The sequence below is a fragment of the Hetaerina americana genome, unplaced genomic scaffold, assembly GCF_022747635.1.
Source record: "Hetaerina americana unplaced genomic scaffold, ioHetAmer1.1.p SCAF_1, whole genome shotgun sequence".
Taxonomy (NCBI): domain Eukaryota; kingdom Metazoa; phylum Arthropoda; class Insecta; order Odonata; family Calopterygidae; genus Hetaerina; species Hetaerina americana.
Genome location: NW_027286069.1, coordinates 60,873,543 through 60,892,477, shown reverse-complemented (window position 1 = coordinate 60,892,477; position 18,935 = coordinate 60,873,543). Strand labels below are relative to the sequence as shown.

Here is an 18,935-nt window from a genome sequence, read left to right as displayed (position 1 = left end):
GAGTTTAAATTAATCTAGGCAAGAGCCATGAAGTTAATTAAAGCGGGAATTTCCCAAAACAGATACTTAGCGTCTCGCTTTAAGCAGCTATTTGTTTGGAACTATCCAGAAGTTGCAGCAGTGACCCATTGGTGCATGAATGTACTAATTATTGTTTTCAAAATCGTTATCATTAGACTTTTATCTAAACGTAATGCCTTTAGTGTTGCCTCTTACATGATGTATGTATTTGTAATTTTCCAATTCTTTTTGTATTAGGTTTTGAACTTCATTTTTGCTCTTAATTAGGAATAATGGTGTCTAATTATGTATTTGGAATCCTTCGTCCTAAAATCAATATAGAAATTATTCAGTTGCCAATGTAATACGTTGTTGTTTCAGCAAGTATTGACTAAATTTTATTTAAGGAATTGAAGTTTAGAGATTCCTTCAATCAAATAGGAAAATACTGTACCAAATCGATAAGATTCGTATGTTACCTTTATAATTGCATCATTTAACACAAAATAACATAAATAGGAAAGCGTTCAAGATTAGTGTAGAATGAAAAGAAAAGCATGCACGCCCATTCTAGCGTCATGAAAACGGAGCAATAGGTACGTACTATATGCTCTGACTGGTGAGTGTATTCCAATTGTTACAATGATGAAAAAGTAATAAAGGAAAGAACACCAATTGGCATTCAAAACCCGTATTGTCTACCCCATAGAGAGTATATAACCCTTATACTAACTTATTTAAATCAAGCGGGTAGGATGCATGGAAAATGGGGGACTACACATTTTTACCCGAATGAAAATCATTGGCGGCGGTGAATCAACCAAAGAGTGACTTGAAAAAAACCGAAGTCGGCATATCGTAAAAATCACCGGTTGCGCACCCGTTACAAGTGCAATGAAAAAAATTCTGAGTGAGCCATTTACGAGGTATTAGCGAGTTTAATTGATTGCACATAAGACGGCCTTCGAAAATCTTAGAAAGGGGTTGGAATAAAAAGGAAAATACACCGATGTAGAAAACTAATGAAATTAAATCAAAAATTGAATGAAAATCTACTATTCAATTGCATGTATGCATTGTACTATTGGATCGCGGTAGTCCAGGGGTAAAGCGTTGGATTACTGATCGGAGGGCCCAGGTTCGATTCCCGGGCAAGCCTCTAAGGGCTCCTGCAGCTTCACCCAAGCCATGTGATTTATCGGGTACTAGATCTTCCTGGGAAACCATAACCGGTACAGGAAAAGGACCTGGCCCCCCTACCCTGATGTGTGAATTGCACACGCCGTCGGGCTTAGTACTGGGTGAACATCACCTACCAAACCGGCCTTCGGGTTGATTACTGTGCTTATGGTTTATTGTACCATTAGTACTATTAATGTAAGTATTATAATGAATTAACATTGACAGAAATGCCTAGGCACAATAACGAGAAAGAAAATCGGAGAAATTCAGAAATAAAAATTTTATGTACTTGGGCAAACAATTTGTTACATAATAATAAAAAATGTACGCATTAATCCGTTACCTCATTAAGCGTTAACCGCGGCGCACGAATCATTACGGGTTCTGTATGGCCATGGCTGTGGTTGGAGAACCTCATTCGCCAGCAAAAATTTAATTCGCTGAGTGCATAATACATTTTCCGATTTACCCAACCTGACTTATTGTGGTCTTTGTATGGATTCCGGGAGAGGAATTTCTCAAAAGAGAATGTTAATCCAAGCATAACAACATTATTCACTCAATACGAAATATTGAAAAGAAATGTAATGACTCGCGCTAGTGACTTATCGATTCCTTGCCACAAAGAATGATTTTTTTCTTTTTCTTGATTATAGGTACACAAGTAGGGAACGGTGAAAGATTGGAAAAGAAATTAACATAGGAAATACGGGCAATCATCGATTTTATCTGTTTACAATTCAACGAAGATACATTTATTTTAATATATTTTCATTTCGCACATTTGAAATGCATAAAACAGAGTTGGCAAAATCGAGATAAAATATATGAATAAGATAGATAGATAGTGGTATTTATTTGGGCGAAATTGAGACCAAATGGTCCATTTAATCTTCCATTTAACCCATGGTAGAAGGTAAGCGGAGAGTTGCTAAATAATCCAGAGACTGATGAATATTAAGGATGATTAAATGTAATCAGTAGTTTATTTTAGTATAATGAGTGAAAATTATTAGCTACCAAAGGACGCCAAATGATTGCAAAAGCGAATTTCCTGCATCAAATAGCCAAACTTTGGCAGTTGTGAATCACATACCAAAAATATATGCAAAAATGAACCTCTATCGGTGGGCGGCGAGAAGAGCGCTGCGTTTTTATCCCGGCGGTCTGAGGAATGTTCTCCACTACCGACGACGTCATCGAGACGTAATAATGTTCCGGAATAAAAAAGCGACCATCCCCTCCTCGACCAACCCGATTCCCACTTCCTTCCCTCCCGCCCCTCTTCTCATACCGACCCACTCAATTGCTTTCCCACCTGCAACAACCGCCTGTAGGCAGGAAGAAAAATCGATATGATAGCGTCAGAAAGAGGGAGAGAGGAGTGAGGGAAACGGCTAGAGGGAGGGGGAGCGGGTGGGAAAGGGATTCTGTGGTAGAGGGAGGATACGCGCACGCAGGTATGGATCCAGGGATTCGACAGAACGACACGCAACGCGCAGGCGCCGCCCGGAAAGAGGCGGCAGAGGTGCCCTCAGCCTGGAGTGCGGGAAAAAGACGCGAGAGAAGGGTTTCCTTTAGGTTTCTCTCCAGAGAGGGTGGCAGCGGGGAGGGGGAGGGAGGGGGGGGAGAAAGGGAACCACCTAGGGGCTGGGAGGGGAAAGGGAAACTCTCGTGGTGAATGAATGAACAGTTCAATCGGTATTCCAAAAAGGGTATACCCTGGACGTTTGCTAAGCTTCCTCTCCCCTCCCGACGTCACTCCGGAAAGGGGAAGAGTAGCCGTTCCCCTCTCCCGAAAGAGGAGGCGGCTAAAATAGAAAGAACGTCGAGTAACGATTTATTACAATTGAGTTAAACTTAGGTCCATAAGTTGAGGGGGTGGTGAATGTGGGAAGGTGAAAACAAAGGTCTTCGTGGTGTGAATTGGCTCTCGACCCAAGCAGGGTTCCGCTGGATGAATGGTGTAGTTGGAGTAGCTCCCACGTGAGTTCGGAGGAGGGCGGGTGGGGTGAGGCACGGGGGTGTGCGTGGGAGGAAGAGGAGTAGGAGGCAAAGAGAGAGGGGAGTGGGCGTCACAACAGTGGAGGAGCAAAGATGGCGGTCAGGCGGGCGACGGCGGCTCTCGCCGTCTTGGTGACCGTAGTTATCCTGGGTGTCCAAGGAAGGGTTACTGAAGAGTTTTACAGCAGGGTGAGAGACCTTTTGAGGCAACAGGCTAGCAACAGGGTAAGTGTCACCCTAGAGTGTTTTGTTATCGGTTTAAATGCGTGTCAACTTCAGTGTTCCCAAGGACCGTTGCTTGATGGCCATATGTCACCCCGTGCTGTCTGCCATCCGCACTAATCACTACTGTCTCCTGCAATGATCGAAGATTTGACGATGTGAATGCAATTTGTGTAGGTTATCAATAAAATTATTGAATCCGTATTCCTGAACGATCATGAATGGGCACTACCATCTCAATCGAGTCGTATAGAAGTGTCAGTTGTACGCAGTTTGGAGATGCAGTTGTACACAGTACATAGATTATAATTACATGTGCTGCTTGAAGAAATAATTAGGCTTAGGAGTCTACCATTACTACCAATGATAACTGACGTCCTCTCTTTCTGCTGAGATCCCATATGGAGCCTGCCATTTCATGGAGAGCCAACTTACATTTCATAGAATTAATTAACATAAATAAATGCAAGTACAGGTAATTATTTTCTAAGGAACGCAAAACGAATATTGCTTCAAGAAATGTATCCTTATAATCTATTATTTTTTGCTCATGAATATGAAAAATTCAAAAATCATAAATTTGTTGAGTTAGCTCACCGCATGAAGTGCGCAGGTGGATTCCATTGACAAGAGCTGATATCCACGACAGATAACGTTTTAACCCTCTCTTAGGAGCTCATGTTCAACAAATTTTTTTCAGAACTTGGCTATTGAATCTAATTGAAGCGTTATTGAAAAATAACTGTAATTATATGTAAAAAATCCATAATTTCAATGTCATAATTGATACGCGGTAGCATTTTATTATAAAAGCTAGAACTTTTATTTATAATGCTTTGACTTCACGATTGATTTGACGAGCAATCTCTGCAAATTTCGATAATTTCAGCCGAGCGAATGAAGTACTACAGCATATGATCCATGGGAAACGAACGAAACGAATGAAGTGTTTCAATATGTTTATCTCTCTGCGTCATATGGCGGCTAACTATCTACAAGGTGTAATTAAGGTATATTGAAGAGCTAGTGCACTACAACTATACGCTACCTTCCTCAGAAATAGATTTCGTAACAGCACATACTTAAATAATAGAACATAGTTACACAATATATACAACAACCATATGAGAACAGCTTTCGATGTGATACGTAATTCTCATACATTTTCATTATGACTTCATCCCCCGAAAGTAAAGCACTAATGAAATGTCATTTTATGATTATTTTATTCGCGGTGAGACAGGTTTGCCACATTGTAACCACACTTTTATGATGTCATATTATTGGAATGAATTATTATTTATTTGAGGTGGCAGTGATAGGAGGAAGAAAACAGGCATCATCCCACGTCACAATTCTTCATTATGCCTCCAAATTTTAAAAAATATTCAGCAATATTGTTTTAAATTTTATTTTAAAAAATTTAAAATAATGCATTAACTATGAGAATGGAATAACTAGTCATTGGTAACCAAATGCAAGCAGCTACTATAAAATGGAAAATTATGAACTTTTCAATTCAACAAAATTTTACAACAACTATTGCGCAGTTTCTAATTTTAAGGTCAGAAAGACTCATTGATCATCTTTTTCTTCTAGCAAAAGTACAAAAAGTAAAAAATACATGAAAATTCAATCAACTAAATCTGAATAATGTTTAGTAAATGCTAGTCAGTTTATTGGTTTAGAAATGGTATCATTAGCTAGTTATTTTAACTAAAATATCCTTTAACGATCCCAACAAATATATTTTCAACTTTTCGGCTTGAATATTGCCATGCATATTAATTATCACACGATTATGAAATTATGCATTTATCAATACGACAAACGAGTAAAATAAAAAATCTCTCGGTTCATAATTACTATTTTTTACAGATTAGAGAATAAATCATCAAGCAATATATATAAAAATAATCCATGGGAATGCATTCATTTTTATTCATTTGATCGCTAATATATTAAAAAATATAACTAAGGGGATTGACTATATCCGCTTGGGTTCAGGAAGGGGAGAGGTATGAAGTGAGATGATGGATATGAGAAGATTGGAGGGGTAGGAGAAAACCGCAATCTGTGCATGTCTCAGACTACTCAGGTGTGAGTGGCAGATATGGAGTCCGGATGGACATAATTAGAAAGAGGAGTAAGGCAGGGGTGTCCATTATCCCCTGTACTACCCAACGTTTATATTGAGGAAATGGTTCAAAAGACATGAGAAGAACTGGAAACATGAATGAAAGTAGTTGGAGAATGCATCAAATCAATTAGGTATGCAGACGAGCTTTAGTTAGCCCGTCAGCCATGGGAACCCCGCTGAGTGCAACGTCTAGTCAACTCAGACAGTCAGTGCTATAGATATGAGATGAGAATAAATTTAAACAAAACGAAGCTTATGAGGATTTCGATGTAGAGGAAAGTCAAGTTAAACGTGATAATAGGAGAGCAGAAACTGAAGCAGGCGGAACAGTTTACACAACTTGGAGGTGTTCTGGACCAATATGGTCAAATTAGTAGGAACATATGAAGAAGAATTGCGATAGACAAAGAAGTTTTCACAAGGAGGAGGGAGTCAATGACAGCGACGTTGAGTAACAATATTATGAAAAGGCTCATCAAAAATTTTAAATGGGGAGTGGTTTCCTACGGAGGGAAAAAATGGTCATTGCAGCAAGATGTTAGGCGCAGATTGGAGACTTATGAAATGTGGGTATGGAGAAGGATAGAAAAGGTGAATTGGACAGAAAGGAAAACAAACGAGAAAGTGCTAGATCTTTTAGTGGGCTAGAGAGGATTGTTGGGAGAAATCCTAAGGAGGCAGGAAAGGTATCCACAGAGACACTATGACAGGTGGAATGTTGAAGACTGTGACAGAGGGCAGGACGTTTGGCAGGCGAGGTAGGGGTAAATGAGGGCGTTGGACGGAATGGAGGGAGCTAAAATATATACGAAATTGAAGAAGTTTTTTTTGTGGAGTGGGATGTAGTTTGTCTTGTCAGGCGCGGTTAAAAAATCTAAAAAAATTCAATCTGTCTCAATCTAAAGGCTACCTAAAACACGTGGCCGCCAATAATAATAATATTGAAAAATAATCGTTCTCAAGGAAGGAAAATTTCAGCTTACTCTATGTCTTTCTGGAGGTAGTTACAATCACCAAATGTCTTTTTATAAACAGGTTGCTCATTTGAATATTCTACACCAAAAGATACAATCTAACATATGTTTTCAAGTGGAACCGGAACCTCAAAGACAAAAACATGTGGGATGAGAGAGTGACAATTCGAGAATAAATACACTGCTCACACAAATCTTATAGCATAAATATTCTAATAAGTATTTAACGATAAAAGAACGTAAAAACGGCGTACGAAGTATATATTATTCTCGTCTATTTCATGGATGAGCAGCGGTAATTTCCACGTACATTCTAAACAATATGAGTCATCTCCTTTTTAGTTAAACAATTATGTTTTACATGACTCATATATTTAATTAATCTGTTAATTAATCCCAACAATCACCGATAGCTAATTTTTAAGCTGTGACAATGAGCTGCTTTGAAAATAAATTCACTATATCTCGTTTGTGGATGAATTTAAGATCTCTAATTAAATTCTCTTGTTTGAGTCATTTATTGATGCCAAATCAGGGAAAACAGTAACGTGACTTGATGGACCACTAGCACTAGAATCTATAGTCTCGTTAATCTATTTCTGCTGAATAATTTCCCTGATTAAGGAGTCATGCTCACCTGCCTCAGAAATTCCCTATCCCTATTGCATTTTTATTATAAGAATTGTTCCAATCAGAAATAATTTTCACTTAAACCTGAAAACTGCTACAAATGAAATTCGGCCTTTGAAGGGAACTGCACATCTAAAGTACTCCGTCAATACTTGTTGGTATTAACGAGAAATAAAATTTGCAAACAATGGAAAAATAATGCATCAACCTATAAATCCTAATGAAGAAAGGGAACATTGTTACTTTCATTTTTTATAATGCTCGAGTTCCACCACATTACGCCTGAAACTACTCAATTTGTCAAAAATCCTAAATTTTGATTCCAAAATTTACCTATCAATGAAAATTTTAAAGTTATGCATAGCAACTCAAAAAGATTGCATTGAAATGTTGAAATGTTAATGTTAATGGGTAATTGTAAGTAGAGAATTCTAGGGGGCTTTGGAGTTTTGGTTTCATAAAGTTTTTCAAATGAGGAGTTATTGACAGTAAGCAGACAATTTAACAGTGTGTACAATTGAGAAATGAAAAAGCGTCTTCGAGGATGAATTTCGTCTAAAAATATCCAAGCAAATACAAGGGAAAATCCCATGTTTTCTAAAAATATTTAGAGAAAAATAAATAATAAAGGTTAGGAATTGAAGATAACCGACTAGGTTAGCGTGACCACAAGGATAAGGCGCATTATTAATGCCCCATAAATACAGATTCATAAATAATCGTAAAATTAAAAGAAGCATTCAAAAAAGTATACGCATTCACATAGTACGACGTCAGCAAAGTTCATGATCACCATTGGTGACCCAGACAGCTAAATCAATAAACTTAAACAGACACTGCGTAATATTTACGATTGTCAATATGCAATCTGGATGTCATCAGAGACTGAGGAGCAAATACCGATGAATATTCCCAACAAGGAGCAAGTTCGCAAAAATGGACTTCAAAGAAGACATTAACTAGCATGAAATTAATGCTCTTTTATTGCCTCCGTAAATACTGCTTATGTTGCGACCTGTAATGGCGATTTTAATGTTAAAGTAGTTTTGAAAGGAAAAACCATAGTGCAAACATTGAGCAATCATTAGACCACTAACACCCAAGAAAAAATACTCTAATGAATATAGCTTAGAGAATATTTTCACACAACACTATTAACTCCATTATTAACCGTTAAATTCGTCGCAGTTAAAAAAATAATATTCATCTTCTCGCGCTAATACACTAGCCGGAGGATTTTTGTTATAATTTTCAATTTAGTACAAAGAGGTTGAAAGTCAATAGCCCCAAACTTTAGAATTATAATATCTTTTATTATTTTAACACTAAATAATATTTCCATAATTTTGGCTTAGTTACTTTTCCAAAACTACAAGTAAATCAACGCACGAAAATATTGTATGCATTTAGCATCGGCGATAAGAAACAGATTTCATTGATATTTGCTTGTTCTATTACAAGTATAATAATCTATAACACTTAATGATAGCTATGTTAAGAATAAAAAGGCTTTTAAAAAATTGTAGACTATTTTTAACTTTGCGCCATGTACCTTCTTATTGGCATTTAAACGCGCTCAAACATTTGACTGGATATTGCCAAGTATCTCAAGCACAGAAAAATTTTAAAATAACATTTAAAAAATAGAAATCAAACCCATGTTTTGTTAATGAATCGTCCTTGCCACATGAAACCAGGATTTTGGTTACATTTGGCGGATATCATGCACATCAGCCTCTTTAAATTCCCCCTCCATTAATGAAATTATTGCAAGTATTCATTCTCATTCTCGCAATCCCTGCCTACTTGCCTAAGGTGTATTTATTTATATTTTGGCCATGCTACGCTTGTAGATTATTTTTAGCAAGGATTGCATAACTAGCAGAAATGTTTCGACTTTCCGGCAAAATTCTATAATATTTTTAAATGAAGAACTCGAGGTAGGAATGAAAGTGGGCGGGGAATTCGTAAAATCAGTTAGGTTTGCTGATGACCAAGCTTTAGTTTGTCAGTCAGCTAAGGGGCTGCAAGCATTGCTGAGTGAATTGGAAATTCAGTGCGACAGGTATGGGATGAGAATCAATATTAATAAAACAAAGGTTATGCGATTTTCTAGAAAGAAAAAGGCCAAGCTTAACATTAAAATAGGAGGGCAAAAACTAGAGCAGGTAGAACAGTTTACGTATCTCGGTAGTGTTTTGGAACAACACCGTCAAAGTAGTAGGGACGTAAGGAGAAGAATTGCGCTAGGCAAAGAGGCTTTCACAAGGAGGAGGGAGTTGATGACAGGGACTTAAGAGTAAGGATGTTAAGAAAAGACTCGTAAAAACTTTGATATGGAGCGTAGCTATGCACGGTGCGGAAACGTGGTCATTGAAGCAGGAGGATAGACGTAGATTGGAGGCTTTTGAAATGTGGGTGTGGAGAAGAATGGAGAAGGTGAAATGGACAGAGAAGAAAACAAATGAGGAAGTACTTGGTATGGTGGGCGAAGAGAGGGGTTTGTTGGGAGCAATCCTATGGAGGCAGGAAAAGTGGATGAAGGGGGTGTTGACCGGCAGTGGGATGTTGAAGACTGTGATAGAGGGTAGAATGTTGGGCAAAAGAGGAAAGGGAAGGAACAGGATAGGGATGTTGGACGGGATGAAGGGAGGAAGAAAGTACTCAGAGATGAAGAGGGACCTGATATAGAGTAGGATGATGGATTTTGTGTTTTGTTAGGAGTAATAAAATATTTGTTTGGTAGTTGTGTCCATCCAAAAACCTACCTTAACCGGTAGATTACCTTAAAAAAAAAATATATATATCTATATATATATATATATATATATATATATATATATATATATATATATATATATATATATATAATGGGCTGACACAATATAACACAAATAGAATAGAATAGCAACATTTAAAAGGACACTCACACGGTAATTTGTTCGAGCTTTCGGCCCTCTCAGAGGCCTTCTTCGAGAGAGACTCTTGAAGAAGAGTCTCTCTTGAAGAAGGCCTCTGAGAGGGCCGAAAGCTCGAACAAATTACCGTGTGAGTGTCCTTTTAAATGTTGCTATTCTATTCTATTTGTGTTATATTGTATCAGCCCATTATTGTGCCGCTCGTGTGAGTTTTTCCGTACAATCGTTATATATATATATACATACATATATATATATATATATATATATATATATATATATATATATATATATACATATATATATATATATACACACATATATACATACATGTATATATATATAATATATATATTATATGTATATATATATATATATATATATACGAGCAGATCACAAGTGCCAAAATATTTCATTGACCAGGACTTGAGCACCGGGACTAACTACTTGAGCTATCGAGGAAACGTACTTTACGCTGAAATCTAGGGGGGGTTTATGCAACCAGGTGCCCTGATTCTTTGGAAATATTTTATCATTAGTTTACAAATGAAGTAATACGTGGTCATTAAGATATAATGAGAAACCATAATGAGAAAATCAGTCCTATCACTTTTGGGTGCGACCCTGTAATTATCCCCTTCATTCTTGGTCCACTTTCTTACCCAGCAGGGTCGTAGAAAACTTCTTAAACTTGGAATTATTAGCGTAAGAAAAAGTAAATATCCAGTTTGAATGAATATATAGGAGTAAGTGAGATGAAATGTTAAAAACGTCCCCGACATTGTTGGACACAATGAATTCTGGTATGGTTTAGGCATATATAGTTATGATGAAACGCATAAAAAAGTAGAAAATTACGAGGAAATTAGCATACTATAAGTATAATTCAAAACATAATTCTAGATATTTTTAAAAACGGTACATATAATTAATATATTATGTAAAATTGATGTTAAATTACTGGCACTATTTCTTACTAAGTTTTAAACATTCTCTATGGTTACTCAAATTCTGTGCTAATAGAAATGGTCTCAACGATCAACGATCGTTTCTGTAAACGATATTAAACGGAAGTTGTGATCACAATTTTCGTCTATTTAATTTAACACTTAAGGCATTATGTCCTGGAATATATTCAAATTCGAAAATAATTTGAATTAAATGACCGAGAGGCATTAAAGAATAACAAACAATTAGATAAGTAATTTTAATCCGTGCAGTTACACAAGAAGTTTAACGATGCACTATAAACTGAGGCATTAAGGGAATAATAAGGCTAAAAAATCAATGGGGATCTCAATTTTCTGGAGTGTCTAGTTTTTGTTGAGATGCTAACTAAATGGGATCAGTCAATAAAGAAACAGTAATTTAAACAAAATACACAATTCATTATGAGGAAATTATATCCCTTGATCATAATATATTTTAAGCTTAATTTTCCAACTTAATAATATGGCCAATCATTCTTTTTACTACTCATTTACAAGTTGATAATGAGTTAAGAAATAATACATTTAAATGCATGCAATAACATATGCTCAAAACTGCTTTGGCGAATAAATGAAAGCGAAATATGCTTACATTGGACATATGTTGGGCTGAAATTAACATCTATTACAGGTCAAAGTACATGATACAAATTTGCACTCTACTGAAAAACAGTCTTTTTGAACGATAAAAACAGGCGCGTCTTTGTTTCTCATCATGCCGCCTCACTCAAAGAGTTCTTTTCTCTCCCGCTAGGGGTCCGTACCAATCCCGATAGAAGTCACAGGTTGGCCGTCTGTGGCGCTACCCTCCACCGTTGGACAAGTGGCGGGAATATCGGTGGACCTTAAAAATCGTCCGGTTATCTTTCATCGTGGACCGGTCATTTGGGATCAGGGGTAAGTACTAAGAAACACAGTTTAACAATAGCCTGAGAAATGCTCTTTAAGTGATCACAGCTTATAAACCCCTCATACCGTGATCACAACTGAAATCCTCATAAAAGTATGGGGGAGATTTTAAATTGTATTGTACGTAATCTACCGGTAAAGGTCGGTTTTGCATGGGCACAGAACCAAATACAATTATTATCTCTCCTAAAAAAAAACATCCCTACATTCCCCTCTCAATGAAAGTTCCTCTTAATATACTTCCTTCCTCCTATCATTCCGTCCAACATCCTTATCCTATTCCTGCCCCTTCCTCGTTTTCCTAGCATTATCACCACTATCACAGTCTTCAACATACTATTGCCATACAATATGCTATGCATCCATTTTTCCTATCTCCTTATGATTTCTCCCAGAAATTCCCTCACCTCCACAACCATACCCAGCACCTCCTCATTTGTTTTCCTTTCTGTCCACTTCACCTAATCCATCCTTCTCCACACCCATATTTCAAATGCCTCCAACCTACGCCTATCATACTATTTCAATGGCCATTTCCCCGGGCCATACAAAACTGCGCTTCAAATCAAAGTGTATTCCTCCTACATTTTGCTAAAGCTTTGAGAAGTCCCGCAGGAATGTTGTCATACCCCATGGCCTTATTTGATCTCCCTTAACGTCCTTTCTATTTCATCGTCGAGTATGCCTGAACCTTACCTATCTTCCTCTACGTCATGTTCCTTTTCTATGTCTAACTTTGTTGGTTCTTTACTATACAGTTCTTCTATATATTCCTTCCATCTCTCTTGGATCTTTCCGGTATCAACTATTATCTTATCCGCCTTATCTCTAACTGTTAGCATAGATCTTCCTGTCTTACTTCCCGATAAAGATTTAACTTTGCTGTACAGCGGACCAGTTTCAAACTTCCTCTGCAAACTTTCCATATCCTCACACTGCGTCTTCCACCATGCTTCATCTGCTTTATTTGCTGCTCGCCTCAAATTGTTGTTTAACTCTTTGTACTTCATTTTGCCTAACTCAGTGTTCACATTCTTCCATTTTCTCCTCACATCCATCTTTGTAATAACCTCGTCCGTGATCCATGGTTTCCTAGTACTTTTCGCGTTAATGGTTCCAATAGTGTCTTTTGTGGCTTTCGATAACCCTTTCTTAATGCTTTCACATTTTTCTTCGATAGTACTTAGCTCTTTAACATCCTCCACGATTTCCTCTCCCTCCTGTTGGTACTCCTTCCTTTTCAATCCATTTAATGCTTCTACATTCCATTTTTTTAACCCGCCGCCCCTGCCTTATCGTTTTGAAACGGACGCTGCATTTCATAACAAATAAATTGTGGTCAGAGTCCGCGTCCGCTTCCGGGAAGCTGTGCGAATTGATGACCTTGTTCCTAAATCTGTACCAAACCATAATATAATCTGATAATACTTCTTTGAGCCGCGGCTATTTTCCATGCATAGGTACGCCTTTTGCGGTGTCTAAACCAAGTGTTGGTGATGACTAAGCCCTGTCTCCTGCAGAACTCAACTTTCTCCCCACGGTCATTCCTCGTGCCTTAACCGTAGTCCCCCACCTCATCACCACCTCTTCCTTCGCCTACTGTCGCATTCCAATCCCCCATCACTATCAAATATTTCCCTGCAGGAACACACGCGGTCATGTCCTCTAACTGATCGTATATCCTATCGACCTCTTCTTCCATATGGTTGCTCGGTGGCTTGTATGCCTGAATAATAACCAAGTTCGTCGGTTCTGCTTTTATCTCTACTAGTAGTATTCTATCCGTTACCTGCTCTATGTTGACTACGCTTCTTCCTACCTCTTCATTCAATACTATGGCAACCCCTCGTTGGCTCTCGTCCCCGCCGCTGTTTATTATTCTATACTGACCAATCCAGTAATCCCCGCTATCCTTCCATCTCTAAACATAATCTAATATCTATTCAAATGAACTGGACACTCGAACATTTCAGTTACAAACAAAATTTTTAAACGATGGCAAATGATTTTGTTGCGATGTACTATCCAATCATTACCAGCGATGGGATAAACATAATATTACTGTTTTACCTCATTAATTCTTATATACTCATAATAAAATTAGAAAAGTATGTCTTTAGCAACAATAATAGAAATTTGTTCAGTTGTTTAGTCTTGATGAAACAATAACATTATGAAAGGCAAAATTGAAATTTATAGTCTAAATTGGCTAGAAATGAAACAAGATCTACCCAGTTCCTTTAGGACTACCTGACCAACGACACCATTCATTATGCCTTCATGTCATTCATTTTAAAAGGCGGTCTTACAAATGAAAATAGTATAATTAACTAGTAATCAATTGAAACTGTTGGGAACCAAAACTAGTTTGCCAAATTTAACACAAATATTATAACGTCGAATTTATATTATTTATATTTTGTGTTTTATATTATTGAACGGTTTTACAGAAATTCTGCACATAATAGACAAATAAAGTTTCAACACTGAAGTATAAATAATTAGCAGGCCATACCAAAACCAGACTTTCATTTAAAAAGGTGCCATACTTGATATAAAATTGGCTTCAATGACACACCTCTCGAATTTAGATTTATTAGAAAAGATTTCAAGGCCACTCCACCCTGCAGCAAAAACTAAGCAAATGACCCTCCAGCTTTAGGTAAGATTGTAAAAAATTGCGAAATTTAATTATGAAATAGGAATATTATTACTCATTTTACTACAATTTTGATTCAGGTTTTCTTAGCCTACGAAATTTTCACTGCATTTTTCTAAAAGATGTATACATTTGAAATATTTTGTTGAACACTACAAAGAAAGAAGGAAAACCGTAAATGAAAAACGTTCAAGCCAAATCTTTGAGCACGATCGAATGAATCCTTGAAATGAATTGAATCTTTCCCATGAATTCACTGATTTTAATGCCCACATTTTGAGAGACCTTAGGATCTTAGGCGGAAAAAATTCCTGAGAGCTTGGTGGGGGGGGGGGAATTTTGACATTTCAACCAACGAGTTCAAAACATTTTTATCCCCATAACACTGGCGAACAATGGATCAGATTGAGCATAATGGCCCATTTCCTTTGGCTGTAAACAAACGGAACACAGTCCTGCATGGCTAAGCACGAGAGGCAGTCAACTTAGCACACCTTTCGGGCAGTATAATTATTCTGCCTCTGAAATGTAAGAAGGCTGAAGTTCACTTTATCATTAAAATGATGAGAAGATCTACAATTTTGGGATTTTATATCTTCTTTTCCACTCTTTCGTAAACGTCGGAGCCACACTATTCGGCAAGGAAAAGACACGTATTCTGGGCGCGTCAGCTACGATTCGTTTAGTCGGATACAAACATTTCCGAAACTATCAAGCATCATTAACGGACTTACAAAATGTGAATACGGTCGCTAATGTTTCTCCAAGGCTTTCAGAGACAAAAGGCCTTTGAATCTTGGGAATTGTAATTTATACGCTCACAAATATATTGCACCTTGACGTGCACATGAACAATCAAACAAATATCATTAGAGAAAAAGATACTATTGACTCAAATGGTAAAATATTATAGAAATATCAGTGGAAAATCATGGGAAGTAAATTATTAAGTCTATGCATCAATCAATATAAAATACATAATCGTAACAATACTCAAATGTGGAATAACGTTTCTCCTTTAGACGCTGAATTGTGTCTGACTGATATAGTACTCATGAGGATTATTGTTGTAAATCCATATCCACCCGGTGGTTGGTTTTTATAGGTGAGGGTAGAAATGGTCGCAAAACGAGAGGGTGACTTTAACAAATTCCTCTATTTCCCCGCTAAGTTTTGTTAGGCAAAAATTAGCACCGATTGGATATTAGATTGAGTTTTCCAAAAGTCATCACCCAAAACCTTCGCAAGAGATATGTAAATTACATGAAAACTCTCACTCTAAACTCTGACTCCGCCCAGATCGGACCATGGGCGATCGAGGGCTGATTGGTGATCGAATCAACATGGAAACGTGCCGTCGTTTCACATTCTACCGCGGGTCCGACCAATTGGTAAACCGTGAGAATCATTTTGTTACTTGGAAATGAGAATGGTAGGGTAATTAATCCGAACATTATCAACCAAATGAAGGATTACGTTCTAACCTTTTTTTAATGTGATATTGGAATTATTTTCGCTCGGAACCATTACATTCACCTGTATATTTCATTATAAACATTTCAAGCTAGCCAAGTCATGGAACATGTTTCTGAGCATGATTTTCAACGGACGAAACAAGGAATCATGGATCGGGTAAACCAGGCAGCGCAAAAGAAGTAGCTGAAAGAACAAACGGAAATTGGAAATTTGCAGTAAAAAGGAAAAACGCCCCTGCGTTCGCATTTATAAGAACGATACTAGTTTGCGAACGAAATTCCCAAATAAGCATTGGATACACAGTGCACGGATTGCAACTCTATCGCTGGATACGGATCAAGGACCTCGGACCGAGACCGAGTGCTGCCCTCTTCGGTCTGGCTTTCTGCTATGGTTAGGTTTTCTTTTACTCTCGCTACCCGACGACTACTCCATGCTCTCTCTGCTGGTACCCGCACAACTAGTGGAACCCACACGTACACTGAGTTTCTACAGATTTTTTTAAGTACACATTCATCTTCCCTGTCAGTAGCCGAACGCTCTCCATCCTTTATGCCAACATATGCCCTATTATATATACTCTGCGGAATAGAGATTATTTTAGCAATAGTCTATCGTGCAACGGTAATTTTTGAGTTCGTTGATCACGCTATTCCTAAATATATGCCCTAACATAGTATAATCAGCTGATAACCCCCTGCTGTTTCCTGCATCTACGACTATTGTGGGGTTTAAACCAGGAGTTTGTTAATATAGATTTATAATAATTTATTGGAGTTTTATATATGCATACATAATTTATATTTTTCATTTCTATCTCCCAAACTATTCCCCTACCGCACTCCCGTCTCTCCCTTCACGATTAAAAATTGGTACACATCAGGACAACCCACCCTCTAAGCCAAAGATGTCAATTCTATCTGGAAATGTGTTTCTCAAGCGGCGTTTCCACCAACCCTGTGAGGTTAATATTTAAAGTTCTTAGGTACAAATAATTTCTCGTTGCAAGAATTTTATGCTTCCAATTTGGGTAATGTAATATGTGCGGTCATTAGAGTTCTTATCATTATCTTTTGGTTTTGAATGCAGATATAAATTAACATTTACCGACCAGGACTTGTAAGACGCCTCTGGATGAAATGAAAAAGCTATTCTCTATAGTATGGTCTCCTTCATCTTCTAATTCCTTCCGCTTGTCATTATGAAATCTATATGCATATCTTAATTTAAGTATAAAAGTGTGAATATAACGTATGTGAATCAGGAGAGGAATCAGCTCATCTGATAATTATATTCGGTATTTTTACATTATATATTTACCTAATAATCATTTCCCAAACAATTTGACTTCAACGATATTATCAAGGCTGTATTGGTGAGTTATTTTTCATTCATCGCATGATATCATTCTTTTTATATTACTATTATATAATTTTTGGTATTATTTTATGTTGGCGAAGTATATGACGAAAATAAACGGCCAGTATATTGTTTATATTTTCATGAAATGGTAATATGTAGTTCAAAAAGAGGACCTTTTCTCTCATACTTCGTATATACATGATTAAACCTTCCCTTTGCCGGCTTGATACCAATTAAATCAATTCCCGGTTCACTGATCTAAGACACGGTTTTGCTGCCATTGTGAATTTCCTTGAAGCATGGCTTTTTTCAAACAATGGATAATATTGACAATAATTCTTAATATATCATCAGATAAAAAGGTGGCCTTGCTATGGAATACATTTTAGTTGAACCAAGGCACGTACAAGTATCCAAAAATTGAACCAAAGCCAATTTCGCCGCAACTGCCTTTCTTATGAATAAAATTTAGGAAATTGTATGGACCAATTTGATTCATAACGACAAAATAGGAGCCAAAGAAATAGTACTTCACCTCAACTGACAAGATCAGTATTATAAATCTAATACGAGAGGAGCTTACTTTGCAGCCGAGTGTTTGGTTTTTCTAAGAAAGACGGCTAAGGTGCATGTGCAGACCTCTCGCACAAACTCTCTACGCATCATTTTCGAATCCGCACTCGTATGATATATGTATTGCTTTTGTATGTGAAATTTACCATATTTATATAAAATAAATGAACTGTATTAATATTTTCAGTTTACTGAAGTAAAACTACTACCGGTAAAGAGCAAAATAACGTGTAAATAAATACTTTTTTATGTCAGGTAAGCAGAACAAATACAAATATTCAGCCTTGCTTATATATTCCAAGAAACTGCGAGAGATGACGCAACAGGGCCTTTTAACGGAGTTATCCGCTAAAATGCATTTCAATGAAACAATTTTAGATTGTAAAAATCATTCGCCTTGACCAGGCGAATGATTTTTACACTCTGAAATTGTTTCATTTAATATCTTATGTACGTTTAAAATTATCTCGCAAGCTCATATATAGTTTGTTTTAATATTTTTCTTATGATTATTAGTAATTTTATTAAAAAACAGCCATTTAGAGATTGAATCCACGTCTTACCATTAACTCATACGTATATTCTATTTAGTTAATATATAATAAATTTCATTTTAACAAAATTTAATATTCAAACATTTGTTGTAGAAACAGAATAGCAGGAAATGACTCATCAAAGATGAAACGTAGATAGTATAATATGGAATTCCTGAAGTACGGATTTATAGAGCCCCTTATAAACAAACACATGACTATGTGCTTAATATGCGAAAGGGTGTTTTCAAATGAAGCGGTGAAACCTTCAAGACTAATTGACCATTTTAGGAAGGCACATCCTGGCAAGACAGAAAGGACTTTAACATTTTTCCAGGCACTAGGAGACAGATTGCAAAATCGT

At 36.9% G+C, this 18,935-nt stretch overlaps 1 protein-coding gene across 1 annotated transcript in view; it reads left to right on the top strand.

The window, feature by feature from the left end:
* The first annotated feature begins 3,222 nt into the window (after nt 1-3,222).
* Nucleotides 3,223-18,935, top strand: part of LOC139692321 (peptidyl-alpha-hydroxyglycine alpha-amidating lyase 2-like) — a 36,606-nt gene continuing 20,893 nt past the window's right edge. The window contains exons 1-2 of the mRNA XM_071590440.1: nt 3,223-3,411; nt 11,814-11,956. Of these exons, the coding sequence (XP_071446541.1) occupies nt 3,280-3,411; nt 11,814-11,956 (275 nt within the window). The 5' untranslated portion in view covers nt 3,223-3,279. The remainder of the gene's footprint in view (nt 3,412-11,813; nt 11,957-18,935) is intronic.